General features: G+C 37.5%; 1 protein-coding gene across 1 annotated transcript; it reads right to left on the bottom strand.

The window, feature by feature from the left end:
* Nucleotides 1–1,163: 1,163 nt before the first annotated feature.
* ogfr (opioid growth factor receptor) lies at nucleotides 1,164–10,498 on the bottom strand. The gene is made up of 7 exons (XM_028452551.1): nucleotides 10,202–10,498; nucleotides 7,769–7,834; nucleotides 7,569–7,650; nucleotides 7,402–7,480; nucleotides 6,933–6,999; nucleotides 5,020–5,168; nucleotides 1,164–4,929 (listed from the first exon to the last, which is right to left on the bottom strand). Exons 1-7 carry the CDS (start codon nucleotides 10,328–10,330, stop codon nucleotides 3,903–3,905), a joined length of 1,599 nt encoding a protein of 532 aa, XP_028308352.1. The 5' UTR covers nucleotides 10,331–10,498; the 3' UTR covers nucleotides 1,164–3,902.
* Nucleotides 10,499–12,564: the final 2,066 nt, after the last annotated feature.

Below are 12,564 nucleotides of genomic sequence, written 5' to 3'. Positions count from 1 at the left end.
TAAGGTTATGTAAGTGACAAACATAACGGTTCCAAAACCTGCATGTGAGGCATTTTTGTGTCATGTTGGGGCCCAATTTTAATTAAAGAGGGTGCGGAAAAAAGGGTCAGATTGCCCTTTCTATTTCATCCATCCAAAACCTGAAGCTCTATTTACTTTGCACTAAAGATACTTTATATATCACGTGTCAAACTCAAGGCACGGGGCCCAAATCCGGCCATTTGAAGCATCCAATTCGGCCCGCAGGACAGAGTAAAAAGAAAGTGTTTATTTGTACGGTTGCCGTACGGACAATTCCTGGTGCTATTGGTACGGTTAGCAACCGTACAGATAGTTACTGATGAGTGAAAATGATATACAGAAAATATAAATTATGTAAATGAAACTCACTATTTGCAGGGGCTCACATATTTTCCGATGCTTATATCACATAATTTGAGTCATTTTTATTGTTAAACTAAAAATTCTTACAAAATCTTTAATTTTCCTCATTGTTACATAACGTTTTCCTTAATTAAATAGAAATTGGTCGCAAATTTAAGAAATGTAAAGTTAAGAAGACCCTGTTGGGACTGGTATCTGTGACTTTTTGCTTGGATGTTGTCGTTTTCTTACATATTTTGTATTTTATGTATACAAAGAAGTGCAAACTAGGGAACAATAATGTTGAAATGACTTGTTTTCCCACATAAAATCTGTGGCCCACTTGAGATCAAACACTCTGTATTTGGCCCTTGAACTAAAATGAGTTTGACACTAGTCTGTAGTTGTTGTTTCGTAATAGCAGCAGGCCACACCATTAGCTGAATCAGTTAATTAAGCATCCTGTCTCACATTCTCCACTCTACAATAAGGCTGAGGCCAGAACAAGTTGTGCTGCATTAATATGACCTTTTTCATCAATACTGATGAAAATATCTCATTTCTGAACAAGGACCACGAGCACAGGAAGCTTCTGACACAGTATTGTAGCCATGGCAAAGAATCAGAAAATAGCAGCAAAGCTTTATTCTGGTTTATTAAGAGCAAGGCATTTCACCAGGGGGAGGCTTTATAAAGCTCATACCACTTCATTTAGTAAATCCAGCAATGCAGTCTAAACCAAGTGCAAAATAAGATGTTAAATTATGAAAAAGGAATAGTCAAGATTTCCAGTTTCATCAAATCTGCCACAAATTTGCAGACTTTGTACAATCAACCAGTCATCACATTTGATTTTTTTTAAAAGCAAGGTTATCAAGTTGGTCAAAAACGTACCAGTTCCTTGTTCCAAAGCCAGCATAAAACATCATTTTCTAAGAATTAACTTCAGCTGTCACTTAGAATAAAAGTATCCATTAAATGAACAATGTCTGAATCTATTTGAGCAGTGAGTTATGGAGGCAAATAACTGCACAAACTCACAATAATAAACACCTAATCAGATTAACTCAATGCAACACAAACAGTATTAAGGAATTATAAAACGCCTTTGTTTCTTCAGCGCTTCATGGATTTGTATTCTCAACATGTGATCGACTTCCAAACGGACAACAGAATTTATTCTTTATTCCTTCAATCACTTTTAATGAATAATAAATCCTCCGCCCACAAGTGCATCACAATCTGGGTTTTCAGATCAAGTGAGTTTTAGAAGGAACAAACTGTGAGTTTACAGAAATTGCAGTAAAGGATCAGTCGAGTTGACATGTCCAAGCAATAGAAGAAAACATCAGTGAATAAATGAAGAACCAAGCTTTAAATCCATTTAATGCACATATGATGGTCATGCTTTTTTTAAATCTTGAAGTCGTTCTTTAGATTTGAAGATGGAGAATGCTCTCGTGCCGGTTTTTACACGACAAACGTATAATTACTGCAAGGGTGATTATGTTACAGCTGGCAACAAGTTTTCTTCAACCCTCACTGTTGCAATGAGTAGCTTCTCATTTGTTGACCAATTATGTGGAGAAAGACATCCTGTGGTGGTGGAAAAGATTTGGGTCTGTTTCAAAAGGGCAAAGTTGGCATGCATCACGCAGAGGAAACATCAGAGGAGATTGATGAAACAACTGAAATCAGGTAAAGAATGGTCCTAAACATTATTAAAAACTGGTAGAACCAGAAAAATGTGGTCGAATAAAAATCTTGAATGTGACTTTTGTGATTGGCAATCACTTAAACGTAGAAAAACAACAGTAGAACTACGGGACAGGAAGGAACTAAACAGCTGTGTAGCTTATCAGAGAGGCTCATTGGTAAAAAAAAATACAAAAAACAAACTGCTTTATTATAATCAGGAGGATAAAGACTGGAGCAATAAAATAAGCTTATGAATGACGAGGTTATTCCATCAATTAATTATTCCACCCCTAATGACACGAGCATATCCTGAGATGACAATGCCAGGATTCATTGTACTCAATTTGTGAAAAAGCAGTTCAAGGAGCATGTGACTTCATAGATTGGCCACCAGAGTCTAGACCAGAACCCTATTGAATGAGAATCTGTGCTTGAAAGAATTTGCACCATAATCTGAATCAATATTAGATCTTAGTCAACATTAAATGCAACTTTGGACAAAAATAGATGTTGTGACATTTGCAGAAGCTTGTGGAAATGATGCCGTAATGCAGTGGTTCACAACCTTTTTTTGGATCATGACCCAATTTCAAAATCACAATGTTCATTTATTTTTTTACTAGAATTAGTTTTTTGATCACATTTGTTACAGCGTTACAAATACAGAATCAGTGACAAATTGCACAAACTCATTTTATTTGAAATAGATTTATTGAGAATGTCAAGCTGATCAAGATTGTGTTTTAATTTAAAAAATAATTTAATAAAAAAAAAACATTTCAATCAGTATTATATATTTTTCAAATCCATTTGCCCAAGGTTGAAAAACACTGCTTTAGTGAAAGCGTGTTATGATCAAAGCTAAGAAAATATTAGTGTGACTGTGCAGTGTATTAAATATGTTAATTGGTCAATTAAAAAGCTTTGATGTGTTGGCCTGTTTTTACATACATCACATATGTTCCACCAATGATTACATCTTTTGAAAAAACGATTCCCGGGAAAGGAAATGATGGCACCTAAAAGCAGGGTACACGCAAAGAATCGGGCTAATCTGTTTCCTTCACAACCAAGAACAGTGAACGCCAGATAATTTCATGTTTTATGAGAATCTTTTAGTCAGAGACGCGTTAAGAGTGAATTTATTATCGGCTCTATCGGGACCGACGATTATAAATATCAAACTTCTTCAATATTTACGAGGAAAACTTCTTGTGTGTGGGGAAACCAGACGATTCACAACCCCTTAGTACCAATTTGTGAACTGAATGTAGCCAATCAAGAAGTGAGAAACATGTAGATCTGCGTTCCAGGTAAATCGGAAAACAGCATTTCCGAGTTGAAAAATTCCGACATCCAAGTTCAACCGAGTTTAGCGACAGGATGTTGAAATATCTCAAACATGGCTAACGGTTTAATATTGAATGTTTTCCTCTGACAGATTTAGAAAATCCTTCCATGTGTACCTCGCTTTAGGATCAAAACCCCACAGTTAGAGAAGTGGGAAACTAGAAGTTCCTTTGGTCTAAAAACACAGAATATGGCCCTGAGTGACACCTCCATACCTGCTTTAATACGTGTCAATTTGAATAAAACAGGACTTTCTCAGAGTAGTGACGTTAAAATGTTCTTGTGGTTTATCCAACATCCTGCTGCTTATCTTAGATTTAAGAGCAATAAAACAAAGAACCAACAAGCTCTGTCCATTTACACTGATCACAGAGGAGGTTGTGGCTAACCAAGCATTTGTTTCTGTGTGAAAAGAACCCAGAGAAGAACATCAAACATGTTAAAAATAAGGCCTGTTCACCCTTTATATGCATCTGCACTGTCATTCTCACTCATTTATAAATTTCCACAGCATCCGATTCATTTCCATTGGTGTGTTTCTCCACCTCTTTGTCGCTTTTTGAAAGTGACCCGTTAGCTTCCAACATATTTTCCGTCGACGTATCTTGAGTTTTTTCATTATCTGGCACATGACTAAAGTCAGTCCTGGGGATTTTCTCCTCCCTTTCTGACGTCAGGGTGGGCAAATGTTTGGGGGTCTTGAGAGGAATCTGCACCGTGGGGTTAATTTGTCCGCTGGCTTTGATATTAACGGTTGTTTCCTCTCCTGCTCCACTGGCCAAGTCCCCACTGGACCCGTTGCTAAGCAGCACATTATCCTCTCTCTTCTTCTTCGATGGTTTGGTCTCCACATCCCCGTCACTTTGCATAATGATGTCAGCTTCTTGTGTAGTCGTGTCCTTCGAGTTGTCGGTCATTTTTTGCTCGTTGTCTGAGCCGGGCTCAGGACTGGGTAAATGATCCATTTCCTGAACATTTTCTAAAGAGTAATTCCCATTCCCTAAAATGTCATTATTACATTCAGTCTCTAGGTTTCCATTTTCAACAGGCTCAGCGTTGGGCTTTAGCTCTGATGATGTCTCCATCACTTTGCTTTTACTTTGTAATTTTTCAGTCCCTTTCTGTGACTTTACCGTCAACCCGTCCTCTTTCTGCTGCACTGCTTCATCCTTGTTTTTACTCCGTGAGTTAACTTCCTCCTTTCCCTCTCCATTCCCAACAGCATCAGATCTTTTCTCAGGCTTTTTGAACTGCTTTTGAATCTTCTTGGGACACCACACAAACTTATCCTTTGGCTCAAAGTGAAGGTAAGCAAAGCGAATGAGATCCTGACGCTTCTGTTTATCTAGTACAGCAAACAAGAAATAATCAAGCACGCTGCGTTTAACGCTGCTCAGGTTTTTCCGAACCAAAGTCTCCTCCAGAAAGAAACGCACAAGTGGGGCCTGATAGTGCTTGAAGCCCAGCTCTCCGAGGCTCTTCAGGATGCGAGTGATCCGCAGGTTGTTGTGCATATTCCTGCGAGAGAAAAGATGACTGAAGCTGTAATTAGGAGAACAAATCTCTTTATTTTCAGTGAAACACTGGAATAAAAGTCTAAGATGTTACCGCTCAAGGTTTCCAAAGCGCTCCTTCCAGTTATCAGCACGCTTCACATCACCCGTTTCTTTGTTGATCAAACGGATGCCGTAGAAACCCAACATGAGCTCATAGGACTCCACCAATCTCCTTTTGGCATCTTCGTTAGTTTTGAAAGCCTGGTGGTAGAAATTAATATTTTATTACAGGTTTTAATGTACTGGTAAATGTAGAACTAAATGCGTATTTTTCCAGCTGAAGAGTCAGAAAAAAATTCATAAAAACATCTCATAATTTAGGACAAGCATACCAACTAGATTACTGCTTCAGGTATTTAAATGATCTACATAACAAAGTGTCCTTATGAAAGATTTTAAACAATACATTTACAGAAATGGAGAGTTTTTGGTCGTTTTAAAGCAGAGCTCGCAGCAGTGCTCTTAAGTACTGAAATTGCTGTTTTAAGTTACACAAAGGCCACGGTTGCATGATGTTTTTCAATTCGAAATTAAAGTATTCTGCTTCGTTTTTACATAGACATAGTTATTCCGAATTGAGGTTCACATAAAAAACATGTTTACTCGCCTTTATTCAATTCTGCTTTAGGTCTGGGGGTTGGGAAGGGTTCTGAGTGGACAGGGGGTGAACGTGACATGTCACGTCTATCGGGAAAACACACACAAATCTTTTCTTTTTGGCTACAACATAGAAGACCATATAAGTACTATTTTGACTTTTATCCTAGATTATGTAGTCACCAGCACGTCATCGCAACAGGACGAGTATGCACAGAACGACCGGAATTAATTTAAAGTGGAATTAAACGTATACAAGATCAAGGAATTACTCCATTTGGAATTTAAATCAGAATAAACCAGCCATTAATACAGATTCAAATTTAATTTGGAGTTTACAAGGTCATTTTAAAGATTTTAATTTAATTTTTATTCTGTATTAAAGGGAAATTAAAGCCCTGACGTAAACGTGGCCAGTGACGCCTTAAATAGAGTGCTGAGAGAATACAAAGCTGCTCTGCCTTTTACAGATAATGCATCTCAGGTAAAAGGATCCATCTCACACAGATGTTTTGGATCAATGGGCAATAACTTCATTAACTTATCCCACATAAATAGAAAGATTTGACAGCAACAAATAAAACAGTTTAAAATGCACAAAGACAAACAACGTGCACCTTTAAATTAGGGCTGCCAACTTTGGTCGATGCCGTCGTGGTCGACCAGCAACGGTATCAGTTTCAATACCGTTTAAAAAAGAAAAAATGCAATGCACTTATAAAGGTGATATGGATTAAATATCAAATATAATTTATTTAATGCTTAAAGAGGATTCTATGTCCAGCAACAGCTGTTTACGTGAGTGCTGGCTGCAAAAAAAAAAAAAAAAGTGTTGCGCTGTCTCCTTTTTCCTTGTAATCATTTTTCTGCACAAGAACATGGATTATTCTTAAATTTGATACGTTGATTATGTAAATAGATCCACTGCTGTATCTGGCACAGTGGGGCACACTTTGCACCTGTGTTTGACGTTCGTTTGTTTCCCCGTACGGTGATCTGATGTTGACATTAACAGTTGTTTAATAATAAAAGCACAGATAGAAATACCTAATGTCTGTCTGACCTGCAGGTTTCACTTTTGCTTTGTTGGATTTTGGTCAAAGCTTGAATGAGGTTCATATCATAAATGGTCTGAGATTAAAAGCAAATCAGCACCACAAAAAGCCAAAACAAAATGTCTGTTTTTTTCTCTTCTCCTCATCCTCCTCTGCACCTGCTCATTCATTCACCATTCTTTTTCCTCTTTTCTTTCTTTGGTCGACTAATCGCTACGTGTGCCATAGTCTTGGTCCACCAACCATTTCCTTGGTTGACTACTGCCCTACTTTAAACAGACACGTTAGCACCTCTACAGTATGAACCTTGTACCTCAATTTCCTTCTTGGTGAGTTCTGAAGCCATGTAATTGACCCCGGGCTCTCGCAGTGGAAACAGCCTTAAGATGGCACAGCATTCAAAGACAGAAACAAAAAACAGCCATTTAATTACCAACCAGTGCATTCTGTGAAGTGAATGTCAATCTAGCCGGTGACTGAAGATGAATGACCTAACTTTAACTTCAAATCTGAGTAGCAAGTAAAACCCACTCATTCTCTCCTAATCCACCAGATGGAAACCAGAACTGTGAGGACAGATGCAAATGTGTTGAATATTAGAGCAATTACTTGTTTTCAGTGTTTTGTTTTTTTCTCTTCAAAAAAATATGAATGACTAACACATTAGCCAACTGAGACTTGTGAAATGGCCGCAGCTTTATTGCCATTTGTTAATAAATAACTAAGTAGTCTTCATGCTATGGTGTCGCAGTAGTGGTATTAGTAGCTTAAACAATACATACCACTGAATGTACGAATGGACCCTCTCCAGTCTTTTGTAGTCATTTTTCCACTCTTTTAGAAACGATTCAATGTAAATATCTGTACCAAGAACAAAACATGAAATTCCATTACAGAAACAAACAAACACATTAAAAAACAATTATTCAGATGCGAGAAATTTTTTTACCATCGGGGGAGGAGGGGAATTTGTTGAGATAAAAGTGCAAATTGTTCATTTTGTCCTCCGAGCACTCTTCATCTGTGAGGTTCTGTCAGAAAACAGTGTCAAACAATTTCAATTTCAATTAAAAACAACAGAGCAAGTAGAGTTGGAAATGTAAGACAAATAGACTGAGGCTAAACTAAACAAATAGTGTAGGTACTCACAGGATATCCTCTTCTGTAGTTCTGCATATCCTTTGCAGCTCTCATGTTTCTGGGAGTGTGATGCCACTGCAAACAGAATATATACATAAAAACAAACATACCAGCCTGTCATTGCCCAATCTCATTCGATCTCTGAAGCTAAGCAGGTCTGGGCCTGGTTAGTAGTTGGATGGGAGACCACTGAGAATTCCAGGTCCCACAGTGGGGGACAGTCACTCCAGTGGTATCTGTCATTGTGTCCTTGGGCAAGACACTTCCCCCACATTGCCTAGTATGAATGTAGTGCGTGAGTAAGTGTTGGTGATGGTCAGAGGGGCCAATGGCGCACTATGGCAGCCTCGCTTCCGTCAGTCTGCCCCAGGGCAACTGTGGCTACAATAGTAGCTTATAGGGATGTAACGATTAATCGTAAGACAGTTAAAAATCGATTCATAGGTATCACGATTCACATCGATTCTCTGAAAATTTAATCGCAGTACTTTTTTTTTAAACAGCAGAGGGCTTTATATATTTATCCTTCTCTTGTCCAAATGCTGAGGCAGCGGGCGGAATCTGCTACCAGCGCCCTCTGCTGGTCCAAACAAATATCTGACGTAAATACAATGCAATGACTGTTTTTTTTTTTTTTTTAAAGTCCAATTGTTAAGGCGCAAAATACATTTTCAGTTGCACTTTTAAAAAGAAAAAGTTGCATTGTTTACTATAGAACCAGAATTTAAATTAATAGGCTTCTTCTTCATTTGTATTATTTCTTTCTTTATTCAATTCAGGATTTATTTTTAATTAAATTGCATTGTTTTGCATAGTTTATCAAGGGATTCCTTTGACAATGAAAGATAAAAGAAAATAGTACAGTATTTTTTATTTTCGAAGAAAAAAAAAGAATATTTTTCAGTCATCATTTGTCTACAGACTCATTTTGTAAAATAAATCGTGAGAGAATCGTATTGGGAGTTGAGTGAATCGTTACACCCCTAATATTCAGTTTTAGTAACACATCAAGTCCATCTTTTATACTGGTTTTTCACAGACAAGGCCACAGAGAGAGAATTACTGAAGCTGACCCAGAGACACAAACAGGGCACATTTTAGTTCAGGGGTCAAATACTGACCAGTTTGATCTCAAGTCGGCCACAGATTTTAGGTGAAAAAGAGCAATTTTAACATTATTATACCCTAGTTTGCACTTCCAGGTATAAATTATATATAAAAGTATATGAGACCAACAATATCCAAGCATTAAGTAACCTTAAACGTACATTCACTTACATCTCCTTGATATTATGAACAATTGTTTTTAATTTAGTAGAATAATTTGAGGAAATTTTCAGGAATTTGAAAATAAGTAGCTTTTTTCATCAATTTGAGATTCAAAATTGACTTCTGTCATGTGATATAAGCATGGGAATTTTGTATCCATGTGTATATAGAGAAGCTGAGATATCTACAACTGAACTATTTAGTCATTTACACAATGATACATGTTTTTTATTGTTATTTTTACTTTCTCTTGCAGGCCAAATTAGATGCTCTAAAGGGCCGGATTTGGCCCCCGGGCCTTGCGTTTAACACGTGCACTACATAGACATTATCAGTAAAAGTTAACTATTACATGTTTATGAACTGTTGAAGGAAAGGCCCCAGAAACAGTTGTTTTCACAAAGAGGGACATGCAAACATGTTGGCTTTAATTCTAAAGGAGAATAAAATAGAATGCATGGAGAAGTGTTAATGCATATTAAAGGATTAAAAATTATTATAATAATAAAAAAATATGGACTAGTTTGTGTTGAATTATAGGGAAAAACATTATTTCAATGATTTGAACTTTAAAAAAAATGCACCAAAGATTGTAGATGGCTCACTGTACTACAATTGTATTGATCTGTATTATATTTGTACATTGTACATTTGTATTATTTTTTTCCTAGAGGTGTGAACTTGTATTATACAGTATTGTATTTAAATATGTACGTTTTCTTTTCTTCATTTTCTATGTTTTAGTGTTTGTTCTTTTCATTCAATATTCTGGAGCATCGGCTAAAAAAATAATTTCCCCCTGCAATGATTAAAGTACATCTGATTCTGATTAAAGAAAATGGTTTTAAATAGAAAAATAAGATAAGTAAAAGTTAGTTTTCTATTTATATTGAAACTAACCAACATTTATAAGCTATGTAGGATCTACGAGACAAATCTTATCTTAAACGCCGCTGTTGCCAAGTGAAATGAGAGGTAAAGTCTATCATCAGGTAGCTAGCTAACCACTAGGTTTGTAACACATGCATCTTGCTCGGCTAGTTAGCACAGGATACATTTGCTTTCCAAATGACAGCGAACGACTGACCGGAGGCTAAAGCAACGAATAAGGGGGTCACAACATAGGACAACGACACATTTGAAGGTTAACCAGAAGACAGGAGGAGCACGTACTAAAGCCCAGGGGGTTTTGTTCTTGTCTTGAGCTGACCGTCGAGTTTGGCTCTCTCCGGCCGTGTCTTCTCCATCACTCTCTGAGTCCCAGGTCGAGTCGTACTCGCAGTAACAGTCGTCCTCCATCATTCATTGAGAGGTGCTAAAAACACACACCCGGTCACTGGAAACGAGGGTTTGAAGCAGTCAAACATGCATGTTGAGGTTAAACAGGGACGGCCCTGACCACCCGTTCCCTCGGTCGACCATCGTCAGACAGGCAGGATTCCCGACTCCTGCTGCTGCACCGCTGCTGCGTTCAGGGACCAGCACAAAACGTCCAAATTCACACAACTGCTACTAGAGACACGACGTCTTAAAGGGAACGCGTCATAAAAATGTAGGCTAGGATTTAAAATGAAGAAGTACTTTTGTGCTGCTATCTATTCTGACCCGTAGTGAAAGCACTAGAATCAATACCCTAAATAAATTTGTAACTAGAGACTGTTTATGATGTGATACGATATACATGAATGGGGTAACGATACGATACAATATGATGGAAGAAAGTGTCTATTTGTACGGTTGCCATACAGACAACCCCCAATGTTATTGGTACGTTACCAAAGTACAAGAAGCGTCTTAGAATTAGTTTAGGGGTTAGGGTTAGGTTATAACCCAATATTTTTAGGGTTAAGTTTAGGATAAGGTTTAGTCTTAGTCACGCAACCTAAACTGGCCAATGACTGACCTATCACGTGACCTAAACTGGCCAAAGAGGGGCGCTGCGTATGGATAGAATGTCGGTATATTGATATGGCAACCATACGGATAGCCACGGCCAATATGAAAATGGAAATTTTACCAATTATAACAATAATAATCTATCTATAAAGCAAGGAACCTCTGTGTGTCTGTCTGTGTGTGTGTTCCTCAAATATCTCAGCACATCAGGATCAGACTGACCTGAGAGTTTTTTTTGTTTGTTTGTTTTTTTTTTTTTTTTTACCTGAGAGTTTCAACATGGCTGCTGTAACCGACAACCAACAAACCACTCGACTGGCCTGCAACACATTCCATGAAAAAGCTACTTAACCTTTATTACCAAAAACTAAATTGGGCTGAGGTTGCATAGCCACTATGGATCTGCTGCATTTGTAATGGATTCAAATACGACCTTGGGTGGCCATACATTCATCATTGCACTGGACTGTCTGGTTTTTCAAAGGCCTGTCTGTCTTATTTTATCTAATTGTATATAACAAATGAAGAAATGGGCCTATATAAAAATAGACAACTAAACATAAATAAACATGTCTTAATTTCATTTATAGGGAAACAAAATGTGACTGTAAGTGAGAAAAAAATCCGAACAGAGCAGCAGATATAGGAGACTGAACCGCTACAGAAGCTGTGTTGCCAGGTTGGGTTTGGAGTAGTATAGTGAAATTTTGAATCACAAGTTCTGTGTGAGGTACTTCAAACATGCACTGACACAATGTTGAATGGATACGGTAAATAATCAGAAAAAAGAAAGAGAAAACAGAGTCTACTCATTCATCGACTTGTGAAACAGTTTATTCAGCACACTGTCAGATTCAAGTGTTTGAAATGCTAAATGAGCCGGTGTTTAAAAGCTTTGGTAGCAAATGCTACATACCTGAGCTAATGTCAGTAAGCTTTAGTAAAATAAAGCTATTATTAATGTGTGCTAATGTAGGTTGTTACTTTTGAAAACAGCTGTTGGTTTAACAGTAAATTAGTGCAGAAAATAACCTTTTTGGAGTATTAAATACTTAAACAAGGAGATTATATTTTGGGCAAAGCAGATTATATTCCATCCATGCATTTTCAGACCCATTTGTTCCTGTTTTTCAGGGTTGCGGGGGTCTGCTGGTGCCTATCTCCGGCTCACGCTGGGCTCAAGGCGGGGGTGCACCCTGGACAGGGTGCCAGGCAGATTATATTATTACTTAAAAATATGTTATTGAGACACATGCTGTAACTGAGCAGGATGAAATCCTACACCAAAACTACAATATATAAAAATTTAACTTAACCCTCTTTTCTCTCAGTGATGTACAGTAATAGGTTTGCTATAATTTTCCTGTATATATTGATTATATATATATTTCTCCTCCTTTTTGCTGTTATGGAAATAGCCATCCTACTTTCACCTCGAGGCAGTAATTGAACTATTATATTTTTTACAAGTGAGTGTTTCAGCATTAGAGTGTATAAATAGAACCGTGTATTATCAGAGGAGATTCACTGCTCAATGGTTGATGGTGGAGGTTTCTATTTTGAGCCTGTTACTGTGGCAACCAGAGGGCTCTCTCTCTCACTGGCATCCAGTGTTGTCTTTAGCTATTTAATGAACGAGT

The sequence above is a fragment of the Gouania willdenowi genome, chromosome 7, assembly GCF_900634775.1.
Source record: "Gouania willdenowi chromosome 7, fGouWil2.1, whole genome shotgun sequence".
Taxonomy (NCBI): domain Eukaryota; kingdom Metazoa; phylum Chordata; class Actinopteri; order Blenniiformes; family Gobiesocidae; genus Gouania; species Gouania willdenowi.
This window is presented reverse-complemented; position numbering and strand designations above follow the sequence as displayed.

Coding starts and splice junctions, on each gene's coding strand:
- ogfr (XM_028452551.1), bottom strand. CDS start 10,330: ATGATGGAGGACGACTGTTACTGCGAGTACGACTCGACCTGGGACTCA. Junction 5,169..6,932: donor TCACCAAGAAGGAAATTGAG/GTACAAGGTTCA, acceptor TTCTACCACCAG/GCTTTCAAAACTAACGAAGA. Junction 4,930..5,019: donor CGCTTTGGAAACCTTGAGCG/GTAACATCTTAG, acceptor TTTCTCTCGCAG/GAATATGCACAACAACCTGC.